At 61.9% G+C, this 17,606-nt stretch overlaps 1 protein-coding gene across 4 annotated transcripts in view; it reads left to right on the forward strand.

Moving 5' to 3' along the window:
* The first annotated feature begins 141 nt into the window (after positions 1-141).
* GALNT9 (polypeptide N-acetylgalactosaminyltransferase 9) overlaps positions 142-17,606 on the forward strand; it is a 73,523-nt gene continuing 56,058 nt past the window's right edge. For 3 of the 4 annotated variants that reach the window (XM_039221303.1, XM_039221304.1, XM_039221305.1), the window contains exon 1: positions 142-497. In XM_039221303.1, the coding sequence (XP_039077234.1) occupies positions 257-497 (241 nt within the window). In that variant the 5' untranslated portion in view covers positions 142-256. The remainder of the gene's footprint in view (positions 498-17,606) is intronic. The other variant, XM_039221311.1, reaches the window with a different exon arrangement.

Genomic DNA, 17,606 nt, shown 5'->3' on the forward strand with positions numbered 1-17,606 from the left:
CCCTCCCGCAGCCCCCACTCCCGCCCGCAGCCCCCACTCCCTCCCGCAGCCCCCACTCCCGCCGGCAGCCCCGTCCCCCACTCCCGCCCGCAGCCCCCACCGCTCCCGCAGCCTCCGGCCACAGCCCCCGCGGCCCCGCGGTCAGCCGGGCTGCCTCATGGTCCCCGAAGCCGTGCGCCGGGCGGAGGCTCCTGCGGCCGCTGGGCCCACGGGGATGCCCCGCGGGTGAGGCGGCCCCCAGCCTCCAGCCGCGCTCATGGCGGTGGCCAGGAAGATCAAAACTTTGCTGACGGTCAACATCCTGGTGTTCGTGGGCATCGTCGTCTTCTCCGCCTACTGCCGCCTGCAGGGCCGCTCCGAGCGGCGGGTGCAGGTCGTGCGCGGCGCCGACCACCGGGTGCGCGGCCGGCCGGCCCAGGGGGGCGCGCTGGCCGACCGCGAAGCCATCCTGCAGCGCCTGGCCCACCTGGAGGAGGTGGTCTACAACCAGCTGAACGGTGAGCCCAGGCGGCGTCCTGCTCCGGCCGGAGGGGCGGGGGAGGGGGGAGAGTCGCCCCCAGTTCTCAGGACACAGCACCGTGTCCCGGCCACCTGGCGGCCAACAGGGGCTGGGGTCAGAGTCCTTCCCGCAGGAGGAGGCCGGGCAGGAGGCAGGCGAGGAGAAGGGCTCCCTCGGCGGAGAGTGTTGGCCTGGATGTCCACGCACTCATTCACTCGCCCGGTGGACACGTGAGAGCCGCCCCTGTCACCACACACGCGACGCCTCCGACTCACTCCCTGAGAGAACTTGAGAGAACTTCTAAAGAGGCTCTGCGACTTGCTTGGAGAGCAGACAGTGCCCAGGTCCGAGGGTGAGGGGCACATTCCGCTTTTCCAGCAGCTGTGGGGGCAGGGGTCCTAGCCTGCGGCCACCCCCCTCCCTCCCGGAAGACGTGGGCACTGGAAGGAGGTGGTGCCACCTTCAGTGGCTGCTGACCTGTTCCTTAATGCCAGCGGGGAAAGGTGCCTCCCTGTGACCCCAGGGCCAGTCCAGCCCCCCCCGGGGACGCTTGGGCCCCCCCCCCCCCAAACAGCATTGCTGTGGGACAAGCATGAGGCCAGGGGTTGACGACTCGTGGACAGATTGAGTCAGGGGTCCAGCAGGGGCTTGGCAGGTGCTGGTCACCTAGACGGACCCTGGGCTGTGGTGCGGGGAGCCCACAGTCCTCGGCAAGCCCAGCTCCTGGTGGGGGGCTCCTCACAAGCGTCAGCGTCAGTGTGACAGGTCAGGGCCGGCGGCCGCAGCTGGGAGGAACGGGTGTTTTTCCACGTTGGGATGCGTCGAATACAGTGAGTGCTGGTCCCTGGGCTGCCTCTGTGCTGAGGTACAAGGAGGAAGGAGAGAAGTTTGTGTTTACCTCATTAGTGGGCTTTTTCTGTCTGCTTTATGTTATTGTGCAAGTGCACAGGCAGCCCGGCCAGCCTGGCCAGGCAGCGGCGGTAGCAGGCTGCGGGCAGAGGCGTCTGGCCTGCACCGCCGGGGTCTGCACGGCCTCCCTGCCAGTAGGGGGAGGGGGGGGCGCTTCTCGGCCTTCCCTTCTGGAGGGCGTCCTGAAACCCGGGAGTTTGGGGACACCCGGGGTGAGGGAACCGTCCGCAGCCCCACCCGCTGTCTGGGAGGGAGCGAGCATCCTTCTGACCTCCCAAGCGCCCCCTCGCCGCCCCAGGACCCCTGGCTCTCCCCCAGAGGTGCCCTTGCCGAGGGAGCTGTGTGGCTGTTCCGATCTCTCCCGAGCTGCAGCCAGGAGGAGAGTTTAGTCCAGCTGCCACGGGCTCGGCTGGTGCTGTGATTCATCTCCCGGAAGTGCGCGCCCCGGTGAGGGCACATGGCATTACCGAAGTGTGTTTGCCAGGGTGTTATGGGCTGTTTTATGGGGAGAGCCGGAGGATTATATAAAAACATTGGCAGCACATTGAGTTGTGTAACATCGTGGCGGCCGGCTCAGCACCACGGGCTGCTCTCCCCTCGCCCTTCAAGGTGAGAAGGAGCCAAGGCTCTCGGTGGCAGAGAAGCCCAGCACCTCTGATGACCTTCCCGACGTTAGCGGGACATAGGAAGTGGTTCAGGAACGAGAGTGCCACCCCATTGCCCACCCCAGCCTCCCCCTCCCCCGTGTCCCTGATTCCCCTCACCCCTCCTCCATCCTTCACCCACCTCTGTCTCCAAATGTGCCACCGTCTGTTTGTCTGTCTCTGTCTCTCTGTGTCTGTCTCTCTCTTTTTGTGTCTTTCTGTCTCCTTCCCTCTTTGTGTCTCTCTGTCATTGTCTCTATCTCCTTATCTCTCTGTGTCTCTCTCCCTCTCTCTTTGTCTCTTTCTGTCACTGTCTCTATGTCCTTGTCTCTCTGTGTCTGTCTCTGTCTTTCTCTCCCTCCCTGTCTCCCCTCCCTCATGTCCTCTGATGAGGGTCTTGCACCCCATTTCTAGGCCGTGTACCCAGCACAGTGTCCCACCCAGGACTCACTCAGTATTTGTTCCTGGAGATGAGGAGAGAGTCAATGTATCTCCTCCCAGGTTGGTCCCTAAGGGGGTGGTGGTACAGGAGGGGTTGACATTTGCTCACGAGAAGCCATTTGAAAGCAGTACTTAGCCCTCCAAATGGGAGCCGACTCCCCGTGTGAAAGGACCCCGGAGAACAGCAAGGGGGCTCTGCTTCAGACTCAGGAAGTGTAGAGGAGATGATTCCTGCAACTCTCCACCGAGTGTGGAAAGGAGAAGAGATCTGGGCAAAATGGGTGTCACTTACATCTCCCCTGCCTTCATGCCATGTTGGCACGTCTCCTGGCTCAGAGGAGCTGCTGGGAAGGCAGGTGCCCCAGGAGCGGCCCGGGAGGTGGGACGTTCTTCCCACACCCTTTCTTCAGCGGGGCCGGTGACCTTTACTCAGCATGTCACGGGGACCCCAGCAATGGTGTGGGACCTGACAAATGGTGTGCGTAGATCCGAAGTCACAGGACCGGGGAGAAAACGCTCTTTAAGGAAATGCAATGTAGTCACATCCTGTGTGTGCGCGAGAGTTGCTTCTAAATTCAGTGCTCAAGGCAAGAAATAAATGCTTATAGCCAGGAATCATCCTCTGGATATCTTAAATCACATCCCTGGTTCTGTGAGTGTGGCTGGCACAGGAAGCCTCGCGAACGTGGCGTCTGAGAGCCTCTAAGCTTGGTGTGAAGAGGGAGGGAGGCGTCCCCGGTCGGCTGTCTGGTCTGCATGCCAGTCCCTGGGGGGTGGGAGGGCAGAACTCTCCCGTGCTCTGGCTTCCGGGTTCACAAGGGCTCGGTCCCTGTTGTTGTGGGCGTGGCCCAGGTGAAGGCGGTCACCTGCAAACGGGCCTCGTGCGCAGCAAGGCCAGACCTCCACCCTGCGCAGGGGAGGCGGCACCACCTGGCTGCCCTGCTCCTTTGTGCCTTCTGACCCTTGGCGGCCGCAGTTCCTTGGTTCCGAAGCAGAGCTGGGCCGGGGATGCGAGCTTGCAGCTGCAGGGGGCTGGCCGCTCTAGGTGAGGTGCTTCCTAAAGTGCAGAGTGCATGCGTCAGTCCCTGCAGGCCGACCCACCGCCGCCCAAACCCATGCAGCTGGAGGTCAAAGTGTGGGTCTGCTGTGCAGACAGCACCCGAGAGCCCGTGGGAGAGCCCAGCTCGTGGAGGCCGTTGGGCAGGTGAGAGGTGGCACCTGCGGAAGGCGGCACCGACTGCAAAACGATCTGCATTTCTGCCGTTAAACGTTTACATTAAAGCAGGAAGGTCCAGTTGTGGCTTCCAGGTGACCGCGAGGCACCTGGCCTCCCCGCCAGCTCTGCCCGTGCCCCAGGCTACTCGCCCTCGTCTGGGGAAGAGGTGATTTCGACTCCGCTCCCTCTCGAGCCTCAGCAACGGACGCGTGACGGGCTCCGTGTTTACAGTATTTGTGCACGACGCCAGCCCCGACCCACCTGCGGGATTCTGCCCGTTTTATCTGTGGCTCTAACGCTCAGGGTCTCAGGCCACAGTGTGCACGTAGCTGGTGCTGCAGGGATATTTGCGGAATGAGCGAGTGAGCGGATCTTCCTCTAAACCATTCACTGCTTTGGCTTAAACGTCTTTCAAAACACAGTGCACATCAGCACCACAGCCGAAGCAGAGGCGGCCAAGTGATGATGGCGAGACCGTGCGGGCTGTGCCGTCCGTGGGGCTCTGAGTCCAAGGCCGCCCTCTCTTCGTGAAACGGGAGGTTCTCAAGTGAAGAACGTGCCAGGGCATCTTAGCACAAAGCCAAGACTCTCACCTTGGAGAGATGCGCGATCCAGACAGGCTGGGAAGGGGAACCCATCTCAGGGTGAAAGTCAATGTTCTTCACCCCTGTGTCCTTCTTGTCCCCCAAATCCTGTCCAGACGGTGGGTCCTTCCAGGACTGCGGCCATGAAATGGGAAGCCTGGTCTGTGGCCGACTGCGTCCTGAGGGGAAGTGGGTGGTCAGGTGCTAAGGGGCGTGTGCCCCCTGCAGCGAGGTCCCTGATTCCTGATCAGGAGGCTAAAATCCTACCGACAAACAGAGTGCTGAGGTTATTTTTTATTTAATATTTTGTAATGTTTATTTTTGAGAGAGAGAGAGAGAGGCAGCATGAGTGGGGGACGGTCAGAGAGAGAGGGAGACACAGAATCCGAAGCAGCTCCAGGCTCTGAGCTGTGAGCACAGAGCCCAATGCGGGGCTTGAACTCATGAACCGTGAGATCATGACCTGAGCCAGAGTCGGACACTTAAATGCCTGAGCCCCCCAGGGACCCTGTGCTGAGTTTTAATAATAAAACCCTGGTTGAGGTGCACAGAGGCCGCAGAGGTGGGCATGCTGGATTTTTACCCACCACGTGACTTGGGCCTCTGGCCATGGACGACACGCATAGACGTGCTGCCATCTTCCACCGTGGTGTCCGCTTTAGCGACTGGCGGAAATCACGGCTCCGAAGCTGAATTTGGGGGGACTGCCCAAAGATTCCCCACCTGCTCTGAATGCGAGTGGCCAGCACGTGCTCTCTGCCCCTCGAAGGCCTGGCTCAGGGTTTCAGAGGCTCGGCCAGAACAGAAGCCACGTGAGGACCCCGATGGTCTCACCCCTGCACATACTGCTGGCATCATAAAAAGATGAGTGAATCGGACGGCAGGAACCTGCAGAAGTAGGTGCGGAGAAGGGGGTGGCCGGTTCTGGGGAGAGCACCCAGTGCCTGGCTGTCCCCGGCGGACCCCCCTCGCCCCCTCGCCTCCAGCACAGCCGCCCTGAGAGCTCTTTCTCAGGAGGGGTTCTAGGCAGGTCCCGTTGGAAATGCCATAGGCGATTCCACTTGTCAGGGCACGTGGGCTCCACGGAAAGCTTTCCTGGTCACCGGGGAGGTTTAGTTCCACAGATGGCTTCCCGCTGGCTCCAGGGGCCTTTCTCGCTCGAGTCTGCCAGTCGTCTTCCTTCCAGACCTGCTTCGTGAGCCGTAACGTCCTGCACCACCGGCCTCACCTTCAAAGCGGCCGCGGCTGGAGAAACTGGGATGTGACCAAGGGCCCTGGCGGCGCCGGCCTCCCTGGGCAGTGGCGAGCTGGCAGCTGGCCGTTTGCCCCTACTGCCCCCGCTGGAGCCCAGCCTGGCGCGGGGCACGGGGGCGCGGCGGGGGCTGTCCGGCGAACCGTCTTTCCCGCCCCCAGCCTGCGGTCGCCTCTCATCCCTCTGAGCAGGTGAACAGCATTTGGTTTTGCCGTTTTCCCTCCTCTCGGCCTGCTGGGCTGGCCCTGGTCCCCGTCCCCGATGAGTCAGGACAGCGAGGCCGCTTCCTGGACGCAGGACCTCGCTCCAGGCAGACCCGGCCCCTGTGTTTGGGGGGACGAGGCGCAGGGACACTCTGCCCCGTGATAAAGGCCGACCTCCCCAGGCTCGGCTCCAGGCGGAGACTCGCAGCCGCACTTCTAGGAATAATTCATGCAGGTGGTGATCCCCCTCCGTGCGGGCTCAGTGATTGCATTTACAATTCAGCTCGGCAGTCTGCATATTTCAAAGGCCCTACTTTCCGAAAGGACAGTTTATCCTTCGTTGGCTGGAAACTCGACAAAAATAAGTCTCTGTATGTTTCCATATCCCCCTGGGGGGGCAGTCCAGGATGGGGCCCAGGTCCGACACCCTGGAAGGGAAAGCGCCGGGTGTCACGGCAGAATCGCTGTGACCGAGATGGTCTCCCAACCACCCCGCTCGGTGACCGGCTGCTGTCCGCGCGTCTAATTGCCATCGAACTGCCATTCACAGAAAGGAGAAACTCATCTCCCGGTTGTTTGAAAACTCATTTCCTGCTGTTTGAAAGCCACTAGGAGCTGCGTGACCTCAGCGTGGCCCCACTTCTGACAGCAGCCTGTCTTCAGGAGGGAGCCCCGGCCGGCAGCGCGGCTCTCACACCGCCCGCCACTGCAGACCCTTCCTGGGACGGTCCCGTGATGTCCCCCCCACACGCTGGAGGCCACCAAGGCCGTGTGTAGGGAAGAGAAGGGCGCTGGAGGGAGGCTGCCCCTCTTGCGTGCGAAGCCCCGGGTCCTTCCTGTCCTGGAATTAGCCTCTCCAAGCCCAGGGCCCTCCCCTGCTTGCATGAAGGCGGATTCTCAGTTGTCCATGCGGTCGTTCATTCCCCGCGTGTTTACTGAGCGCCTGCTATGCTCCTGACACCAAGTCGGGGCGCGTAAGTGACTGGGACACAGGTGCCCTGGGGAGGAAGGCTGAGCAGGAACAGTTTCTGGCACAAGTAAGCCACGGAAGGCAGCGTGATGGAGAGTGGGCTGGTGGACGGGGCGCTGGGCTGCATCGGGCCCCAGATTCGCATCCACCCAGGCCCTCGGAATGAGCCCTTCTGTGGAGACAGGGTCTGTGCTGATGTATTCAGTTCAACTGAGGCCATGTGGGACCAGGGCCCCCGTCCGGGGACTTGTAAGGACGAGGGTGTCCCTGTAGGAGGCGGAGAGGCAGGGACGGGGAAGAGAGAGTCCGTGTGGCGGCGGACGCGGCGGAGGCGGGGACGAAGACAGGCGGTGAGCCGAGGACCAGCTGCGCCAGCAGCCAGGACGGGCCGGAGGGACCGAGGCGGCGGGCTCACGTCCTTCTGTCTAGCAGGTTTTAAAGCACATCCATGCTTTCCCTCGAGTCCTCGGGACTGAGATGAGATCTGCATGCGGCGACAGCCCTGCCGATTCCCAGACGGCTGTCAGTCCCACGCTGCCCTTCCCAGGCCCCCTCCAGACACGCTCGGGCCCCTCCTGGCTGGAGACCGTGGCGGGCGGCGTGGCCCACTAGGCGTTCACGGGCACGTGCTCTTTTTCTTCTCTGCTGGCTGATACTTTGGACAAACGATTCAGGCTTCCTGTTTCTGGTAATGACAGATCACCTGTTTAAGAAACAAATGTATTGAATTTAAAACGTGAGTCAGTTTGAAGGGCACTGTTAAGTGAGGTGATTGGATGGTCAGCATGGACCGCAGGGGTGGAGGGGAGGGGGGCCCACACCGGGGCTGCTGAGCCGCTGACCCCGAGGGCTCTGGGCCGAGGCATCCGGTCTGGGAAGGCGGCGTCCCCTGGGGTCGTGGACAGGTGGCCGGGATGGAGGGAGGGAGGCTCTCTCCAGCCTTTCCGCGACTCCGTCTGCTGGAGCGTAAGTAAGAAAATAAAGTAGCCGCTAATGCGAACGTGGCGGAGGCATCCTGCCGTCAGGCCCCGGCACTTGGGGACGTCACTGTGGGATTCTCCATCTTCTCAGGCCTAAAAGGAAGCTTCAGTTCTGGCTTCAGTGGAGATCTCTAATTTTCAAGTGAGAGAAAGCTCCATCCTGACAAACGTGACTCCAGTAGGACCCACTGGGCCCTGGGACTGCGGGGTTCAGTGGCTGCTCTGGCATCAGGTGAGGCTTGGGCCAGCAGCCTGGCTCTCTGTCTTCCCCTCTTAGGAGTGTCTGCTTTATTTCTCTCCTGGAGCTTGGGCTCATAAACCAGAGGACACTGAGAACGAGAGAGAGGAGTTTCCACGAGAAATCAAGGAAGTAGATACTAGGTCCCAAGCCGGATGGTTTCTCCCTGCACCCTGCTGTTGGGGGGGGGGGTGTTCAGGTAGCATCTCCCCCTCCCCACGGAGAGGCTACCACCACTGCGGCAGCACCTGTAGACGCGGCTGTGCTGGCTGGTGAGGGCGTCCCGCTGCCCCCAGACCTCTGCCAGGAGGCAGGAAGCCCCTTGGACCTCATGCCCGGCGTGCCTGGCGGTTCGAAAGGCGGCACGGAGGAGGGTGGGCGCCCGGCAGCGCATCTGCCCTGGGTGTGAGCTGCGTCTTGCGGGAGTCGGGCCACAGCGCCCACCCGGCCGCCGGCTGCACGCGGTCCCAACCCCGGCTGTCCTTGCAAGAGTTCAAGCACAGCACAGACGCGCATGTTTCCTGCACGGTTCCGTGTCACGCGTGTCCCCCGGGAGCCCCAGGCCCTAGTTTTGGGGGCTGGACCCGAAAGACTGGGGCGAGGGGACCAGGGGCCCCCCCAACAGCCCAGCCTCCCCGGTCCACCTGCCTGGCCCACCGAGTCAAGTCAGGTCCGGGGTGCACCTGCCACGTGGGCCTTCCCAGGGGGTTCAGAGGCCTCAGCTGTTGGCATTTATGTTTTAGTAAATAAGCCAAGTACAATCGTTCCTTAAAACACCGGGGCCGGGGCCCGGCCACGTGCCGAGGAGGCAGTGCGCGTGCGGGCATCAGGCCTGCGGCGAGTCCTCGAGGAGCAGCCGCCGAGCTGCCCCGGTAGAAGTGGGGCTTGGCTGCCGGCCCGACCGAGTAGAGAAGGCGGGAGGCGCCAGGGTGTGGGATGGCGGGGGTGTGTGTGTGTGCAGGGGCAAGCGATGCTGGGGTGCGTGGGGGGAGGCAGGGGGAGTATGAGGGCGCGTAGGGGTGGAGCGGGGTGGGTGTGGGGCTCGGGGAGAGTGTCGGGACAGGCCTTGCCTGGACACCCTGGAGGTCTGGAGGAGCTGCATCACCGCCGGTGTGTGAGCGTCCGGGGGACGTAAGCGGGAAGCAGGGAAGGAATCTCCGCGAGCTGGCAGAGACCCAGGTGCGTTTTAGACGTTTGCAGGTAGCGCATTGACGCTCTGGCGCCGCAGGAGCACCCTGCTGCTCACGGGAAGACCGGGCGTTCTAGAAACGTGGGTTCTCCGGCGGCGGTCCAGGAGTCCAGGCGTTCAGAGTCACTGACAGACGCCTTCCTTCAGGGGCCGGTCCCTTGGGTGCTGCGGATGAGGGCTGGGTCCTCCGCTGCCCCCACGAGGCCCAGGGGTCCCGGTGGAGATGTCCTGTGCTTGGCCTGAGTGAGGTGCTGCAGGACGGCGTTGGCCTGTCTCGCTCTGGACGCGCAGGGGTGCTGGTCACACACAGAGGGCCCGTCAGCACTGGGCGGTCAGCAGGCTGGGTCCCCACGGCCAGAGCGTGCAGCCCAGGCTCAGCGCCCGTGTGGCATCCATGTCGGCGAAGCCATGAGCCGAAACCCGACTGGTTTTCATGTAAACACAAACAATATTTTTCATGGCGTAAACCTCAGGTTTCCAAGAATCCATCTGCAGAGGGTTTCTGGGAGGCCATAGGTTTCGTTCAAAATGCTCTGAAAGGTCAGGCCCAAGAGTGTCCCCAGTCCCCCCCCACCCCCAAGGGCGGTGCAGTGGCTCCGCCCACCAGCCGAGCTTGCCAGCCCTTCACTGCTCAGCTCCCTCTCGGGGCCCAAGGCGCACAGGCTCGTGGCTTGTGGCTGGTGGCGGGTGGCTGGCGGCGCTCTCTCTTCACACACTGGGCACCTCCCTGCTCCAGGCAGAGCTCCAGGCTCCAGAGTCGCAGCAGCAAAGCAACATGTGGACCCTCAGTGCTGTGTCCAGTGAGGAGGGGGACACACAGATAAGCAGACTCCATTCCTCCTGCTGACACCAGTCCGCACAACGCAGTGGCTCGTCGTGGCACACGTGGCTCCTCTTGGTTCTGGAGGCTGCAAGTCCCAGTCAGGTCTCTCTGGGCAAAGTCAGGATGCCTGAGTGGTGGCCCCCGTGCAGGCTCGAAGCGGGGATTCCCAGTGCTGACGCCCCTGCTTCTGGGGCCACCCCCCTTCCTCCATCACAGGCAGCAGTGTGGAGCTCTGCACCTCCCCCGCACCGTCTCCCTCTGCACCCCCCCCACCCAGTCTCCCTCTGCGCCTCCCCCCCTCTCCCTCCCGGTCTCTCTCTTCCACTTTAAGGTCCCTGTAACCACACCCACTCGCCCCAGCGCAGGTCAGCCGGTCAGTGACCTTATTCCCTTCACTATACGACTGACCACAGTCCCCGGCTCTGGAACTGGAATGTGAGTGCACTTGGGGTGCCCGCTATTCCGCCAGCCACAGTGGGCAAGCTGTGCTGACACACGGGAAGGAGCAAAATAAAGCAGGGAGAGCCAGTGTCCGCGGCAGCATGGCCGTCTCTGTGGAGAAGGCCTCGGGAAGAGGCTGACTTGGACGTGAAGACAGGTGAGGGCAGAACGTGTGGGAGTTGGGGGGGAGATGCTCCAGGCCCAGCAAGTGCCAAGGTCCTGGGGCAGCGTGTGCCCGGTACATTGGCGGGATGGCTAGAAAGCAGGTTTGGGGAGTGTGCGCTGGAGACTCACATCTGGGAGCTGCAGGCGCCCACCCAGGCTGCTGTGGCAACCTCTGCACACCAGGCGGCCTATGTGACAGAAGCTCATGGCCTCATGGTCCTGGAGGCTGGAAGTCCAAGACCAAGGTGCCGGCAGAACTTCAGACGGCCTCTTCTGTGTGCACTCATTCCTGGGGCCTCCCCTCCGGGAGGCCATAGTCCTCATGCAGTCCCGCCACTTGCTTGCAGGCGACAGGTGACCCAATGAGGTCAGTTTAGTGGGTGGGGGGGTGCCGGGGGGTGCAGAGGAATTAGACTCAGCCAGTGCAGGGCTCGGCGGTGTAGCAGGGACGCTCCGCCGCCCTGGATGCGTGGGGCCAGATCCCCGTGTGGGCGTCTCCCAGCTCTGGACGCAGATGCGCCGCACCCGGGGTGGAGCGGCACCGCCCGCCGATGCCAGGGCACCCCCGCCCCGGTTGTGACCACAAGTGTCCTCAAGCGCTGCCAGATGTCCCCTGGGAGACCCCTCGCTGAGAACGGGGGTGCACAGGTCAGTGCCGCGGAGGGCAGGGGGCAGGGGGAGGAGCACGTCCGGAGTGGGTGGCGGCGATGACACTCCAGCGCCACAGGCGGTTCCGGTTCCGGGGCAGCATCGGGGCGGGAGCCGGGGCCCCTTCTGATTCTCCCATTTCCCAGGGAGGCAAGAAGCAAGTCATCAGCTGAGGCTGAAAGTGCGAATCACACCTCCCTGCTTCCCCTCTGGTTAAGGTGGGGCTACAGCCTCGACCGGATTTAGGGAGAAAGTGTGTCAGGTTGTCTCCAGGCGCTTCGTCTCAGAATAGGGGCGTCACACGGCGCGGACACTGGCTGGGCTGGGCTGCAAGACGGAGACGGTGGTCAGAGCTTATCAGGCAGGGCGCCGACTGTGTAGGGACCTGGGGAGGGGTGGGGCGGGGGAGGAGCCTGTCTCCTGCCTGCACCCCCAGGGCGGTTCCATCCGGGTGTGACAGGTGGGGAGGCTCCTGGGGTGGGCGGCCTCCTCCCCACGCCTGGGCCTCCCAGCCTCCACCAGGGCGGGGCTTGCTCACAGCGTCCGGGCTGCTGGCGGGACCCCTGTCCTCGCCATTTTCCTCAGGCCTGGTGGTAACAGCGGCCCCGGGGACGTGCCTCGCCGAGGGCCTGGGGCCTCACTGCGCCGCCCCCACAGAAACCTGTGACATCCCCACGCCGCCGTGACGAGGCCTGGGCCCAGGCAGGTCAGGTCCTGCAGAGGTGGGGCTTGAATCCAGGCACGTCTGGGCCCGGGGCCCCATATGCCTCCCCAGAGACGGGTGAGGACACCGGCGTAGATCAATGTCCGATATTATAGCTCCTGCCTCTTACAGCAAGAAAAGGAACTATTTTTATTTTTCACAGAGTAGTTCGGTCAGATCGGCTCTGCGTGTAGCCCCCGTCTGAAACCATCAAGCCTTGATTTTATTTCAGAGAAACGGCCTGGCTTATGCAGGGACTATTTTCACACTATTTTGAGCAGATTGTGGGAAATGCCTGTTAATATTCTGTGCTTGAGCACTTAGCAGTGGACCCGGAGCAAACAAGCTTATCTTAATTGGGAGGAGGAGAGCGTGGTGTGGAAACGTGGGCTGCAGGGCCGGGTGGCCACTGAGAGCCGGAGTCACCCACCCCTTACAGCCCTGGTCGGCTTTCTTCTTGCTTCTGGCCACGTCACCTGCAAGGTGGCTCGAAGCCGCATTTGTCTCCTGGTGTGGCTGCCAGAATGGAGGGAGGTGAGCGGGCCCCACGTGTGGCCTCCACTCAGCAGAACGACCGGCTGGCGTGGCGCATCCGCAAGCTCACAGTGCACCCGTCTTCCCAGTCACCTCCACGGGGCCGACCCGTACTTCCGTTTCTGAGGCAGCCCACCCTTCTGAAGAATGCGTGGCGTCCAGGCTTCCTCAGGAAGTTGGGGCAGGCGCCAGGGAGAGGTTGAATCCAATTTACGCTTCTTTCACAGAGCGCTGTCCAGTGTGCAGAGCATAGGACGGTGTTCGGAGCATGGTGCCGTCCTCTGAGAACTTACAGTGGAAGTTCACGAGAGTGGACTGTGTTGATGGGGAAGGTCAGGGGGGCTTCATGGAAAGGGAGGCGTTTGAGCTGCACAAGGAGTTAGGTGGTCCTGGGTCCAAACGCCAATCGGATGGTCTTGAGCGGGTCTCTTCTTCTCCCTGAGCCTTGGTTTCCACATCAGTGAAACGGGAAGAATGATTATCATTCCACAATAGGGTATTGAGGAGATTAGATAAGCTAATGCATAAGTGTTTAGCAAAGTGCCTGACACATAGTCGGTCCTCAGAAAGGTGAGCGAAGACAAAGAAAGACAAATAGTTGAAATTGGGTGGTATTTGGACAAATGGATAGCACGGTGCCTGACACATAGCACGTTCTTAAATAATTTGTTCACTGGATGTGTGGAAGGACATTTGTGCGGATGGGTGGATGGATGGAGGGATGGATGGTTGGATGGATGAGTGGATGGTTGGATGTATGGATGGACAGACAGAAGGACAGATGAATGGATGGATGGATGGATGGATCGATGGGTAGGGGGTTGGATGGATGATTGATGGATGGATGAATGGGTGTATGGGTGGATAGGGAGAGGACCTTGTACAGTGAGCAAAACCAAGTGTTGAGGAAGGGAAGCAAGTATCCTGAATGGCTAGAGGGGGACAGAAGGCCAGGAAGGCAAGTCGGGCCCAAATGCGCCCATGTGCAGACAAATAGCCTGCCAGGCACAAGTGTGCGTCTGATAGCCTCATGTCCAGTGTGGCCCTAGCAGAAGTGTGTCCCCTCTGGGGGCAGAGATGTGGAACCACAGGCACCGCCCGGGACTGCAGGAAGCCCTTCCTGCCCTGCACACAGGGCTCGGGGCATACTCTCCTTCCCAGGGCGGCAGAACTCAGGGCGGACTCCTCCGGAACCTCCAGAACAGCCGTGCAGGGACATGAGGAGAAAAGAGCGTAGGTGTTTGAGTCCTGCAGAAATCCTGCAGGCAGATTCTAGACTTTCTCCGTCCCCTGTCTCCTGAGGGTCCTGAGGGTCCTGAGGGTCCGCTGGAGGGGCGGATGCCCAGCTCTGCCCTCTATCCCTGCCCTGTGGCCTTTGGGTCGGAGGGACCTGAAAAGCATGGGCCTCACGGGCACTCAGTGAGGACCAGCTCAGGTCAGGTCTTGTTCACGTCACAGGCAGCTCCTCTAGCCCGGGACTTTGCCCACAACTGAGGGCCCTGTGGCTGGAAGGGCCTCTGGGGAACAGAGGGGACCCGCTTGGGGAGTGTGGGTCCCATGAGGGAGGCACTGTCACCTTAGCTCAGATGGGGAAACTGAGGCTCACAGGGCTTGAGGATTCAGCCCACCGTTAGGGTGTGGGTAGGTGGGGTTTGAATTCTGGCAGCTTGACTCCGTGTGCCAAGCGGGGCCCATCTGGGTGCATTCTGGCCTTGTTTGGGGCGGGCGGGCAGGGACAGGAGCCGGTCCGGGAACCCGTGAGGGTGTCGGCGGCTCAGGCCTGGGGAGACGTGTCCACATTTAGGCAGACTGTGACCTGAGGCGGTGGAATCGGAGCCGGAGGGCCCGAGATCTCGGGGAGCCCGCCGTCGGCGTGAGGGGAGACTGTGGGGTGCAGGTGGAATGCAGTGGGCTCGCTGGGCCCCACGCGCCCACACGGAAGCCCTCTCCGTGGTGGGGTGGCATTAGGAGGGAGATCTCTGGGAGGCGATAGGTCCTGGGGGGCGGGCTCTGTACAAAGAGGAAGAGGCAGGCGTATCCCTCTCTGCTCTGAACGCGCACGCCCAGGACAGACCGTTAGGGGCGGAGAGAAGGCGGCCGAGGAACAGGCTCAGACCAGGAGCCAGACAGGGGGCTCGGTCCGGACACCCAGCCTCCAGGGCTGTGACAGACAAGCGTGTAAGCGCCCCGCCCACGGTGTTTCCCAGCGCAGCCCCGGGGGGCTGAGAGGCGGCCACCGCGCCTCCCGCCACTCTGTGTCTGCAAGGTCAGCCTGGGCTCTCGCGCCTGTCCGCTGTTCTTGTCCGGAAGGTCGCCGCCCCCTGGACGGAGCTCTGGGGGCAGTGCCTGCGCCTCCAGCTCTGCCTCCTTCAGATCGGGAGCCCACGGCTGCCTGTCCCTTCAGTCATTCCCTCATTCGTTCATCCATCCACTCATTCATTCCTGCGTGCATTCCTTCCATCCTTCCTGCATCCGTCCATTCATTCCTGCATTCGTTCCTGCTATCATTCATCCCTACATGCATCCCTACATGCATTCCTGCATTCATTCCTGCATTCATTCATTCCTGCATTCATTCCTGCATTCCTGCATGCAACCATTCATCCATTCATCCCTGCATGCATTCCTGCATTCATTCCTGCATTCCTGCATGCAACCATTCATCCATTCATCCCTGCATGCATTCCTGCATGCATGCTTGCACCCTCTCACATTTAGGTGCTCAGTGAGCACCTACTACGAACCAGGTCCTGGGGCTGGGGCAGCCAGCAAGGCGGCGGTCCTGCCCTCAGAGGTCGGGAGGCAACATGAAGGAGGAGCCGGATCCTCTGTCCTCAGCCAGAGGGGCTCCTGGACAGAGCCAGCCAGACTCTCAGCCCCCAGGGGCCTTGCCCTGCATCCCCGCTTCGGTCCTCAGAGTGTGGGCCCTAGATCTCCCCCTGTTCGTGACCCCAGGGCAGGGCTTGGCCCTCAGGACCAGCATCTCCTGGGAGACTCAGCCAGGATCTGAGCAGGGAACCCAGCACAGCGTTCCATCAGAGGCTCGGGTGGGCGTGGGGAGGGTGGAGACCTGACCTCTCCCACCTTCCGGCCAGCTTCACTCGGTGGCTGCTGAGTGACAGGACACCTCTGTGTCCCTCTGCCCACTGCTTGGGAATCAGGGGGCCCAAACAGGCGGGACGGAGCAGGCGTGTGATGCTCACACCCTCGCAGGCCTACGAAGTGCCAGAAAGAGCCAGGACATCCACTCTGCCAGGTATCTCCAGGCCCTCCTTATTCTGCGGGCTTTGGCCCTATAAATACTAACGTTACATGTGAAGATTTATCAAACACTCTATTGGGCTCAGGGAGAATATAACTTAGAGGTATTTCCATGTCCTGCAAAATATTCATGACTTCGCAGTTTCAGAAGGGCAGTCCGTCTCTGGCTCCTGCAAGGTACTAGTTGGGGTCCCCAGGGAACCTTAACAGAACGTCCGAAATGGAAGGAGCCACTGCGCGTGGCGAGAGTGGGTCCTAGGAAGCCGGGGGGAAGGAGGGGAGAGACCTCAGCCACAAAGCCGGGGAGGTCCTCTTCTCCCTCTGCTTCACAGTCACCAGAATTAATAGCAGGCGTGGTGGATTGGCCTACATTTTTATAGGGCGGGAAAAGAGAGGGCTGGGAGCTGCGGGGTGCTCTGCTCATCACTCTTTCCCTGCCATGCCCGCCTCCACCCCACCCTCCCCATGAAGGCAGCTGCCAAGGTCGAGGTGCTGGAGGGCATGGCCCGGAGCCTGGCAGGTGACGGGTGGTGTCTCCACCACAAGCCGCGGAGGCCCCCCTGCTAGGCAGCCTCAGGAGCAGGAGACTGATGGTGAGGGGAGTGCGGGCTCTGCCCCGGTGCCCTGGCGCGTGTGGCATGTGTGGTGACGGGCGCGGGACGTCAGGCGGACAGGGCTTCTGCGCCTGCCCTTCCAGGCTCCTGGGGCTGTGAGGCGGCGCCCCCCACACCCCCATCCAAGGCTGTGTGCCCCACTTAGGGGGCCGTCCGACCTCTGACTTCTCCACTCTTGAAACGTCGAGTTCACGGTATTCAGGACAACCCCCCCTCCCAGAAAAGCACTCCCGTCACCCAATCCCATTTTCCCATGCTTGTCCGTGTACTTTCTCCCCATCTGTTCTTCAGCGGATGGTGCTGTTTCCAGCCTGAGATCCTGGTGGATTTCAGACTGGGGGGCGGCGGCGGCCCCTCGGAGACCCTGGAGCTGACCGAGTGCGCCCCCACCTCGCCTCCAAGGCCTCCCCTCCGCCTCCTCCTCTCAGGTCAGCGTGTGACCGGCAGCCTCTCCGTGGGGGCTGTTTCCTCTCGGAACGTTGGCCTGCGTCACGGCAGCAGATGGCATCCGTGACTCAAACAAGCTGCGACCTGAGCTCAGAGCACACAGCCGCCCACGTTCGCCAGGTACCCCGTCTGGAAGGCGTGGGTTGGCAGGTGTGAAGTGGCTCTTGGGGGGGGCTGGAGGAAGCCCCGTCCTTGTGCGGGGCTGCTGCGGTGGGGGGACGGCCTGGCGCCGTCGCTTCCCTGGGACGCCATACAGGGTTGCGACGGAGCCGAGCCCCCGGCCTGACCGCAGGGGATGCCGAGCCCAGGGGACTGGAGCCCACCCTCAGGGGCCCAGCCCCACTTCATTCCAGCCTCTCCCTGCCCGTTGTGTGGCCCCTGGCCTCGTGCTCCCACGGTGGCTGTCCTGCTCTGGGCATCGAGTCCCAGTTCCAGGCAGGAGAAGGGGAGGAAGGACCGCAGATAAAGGCGCGTGCGCGCGCGCACACACACACACACACACACCTGCCAAGTCTGTGCCTTTTTTTTTTTTTTATTTTTTTTAATGTTTTATTTCTAGGAGAGAGGGAGAGAGAGAGAGACAGCGTGAGCAGGGGAGTGTCAGAGAGAGAGGGAGTCACAGACTGAAACAGGCTCCAGGCTCTGAGCTGGCAGTCAGCACAGAGCCCGATGTGGGGCTCGAACCCACGAACCGCGAGATCGTGACCTGAGCGAAAGTCGGACGCTTAACCGACTAAGCCACCCAGGCGCCCCAAGTCTGTGCCTTTTTGATACATTTCCCAGAAATGTCACCCAGCAAATTCCACTCAAATCTTATTGGTCAGATCTTGGTCACATGCCCCCCC

Source organism: Hyaena hyaena, unplaced genomic scaffold (genome assembly GCF_003009895.1).
Source record: "Hyaena hyaena isolate Hyena2069 unplaced genomic scaffold, ASM300989v1 scaffold_967, whole genome shotgun sequence".
NCBI classification, from domain to species: domain Eukaryota; kingdom Metazoa; phylum Chordata; class Mammalia; order Carnivora; family Hyaenidae; genus Hyaena; species Hyaena hyaena.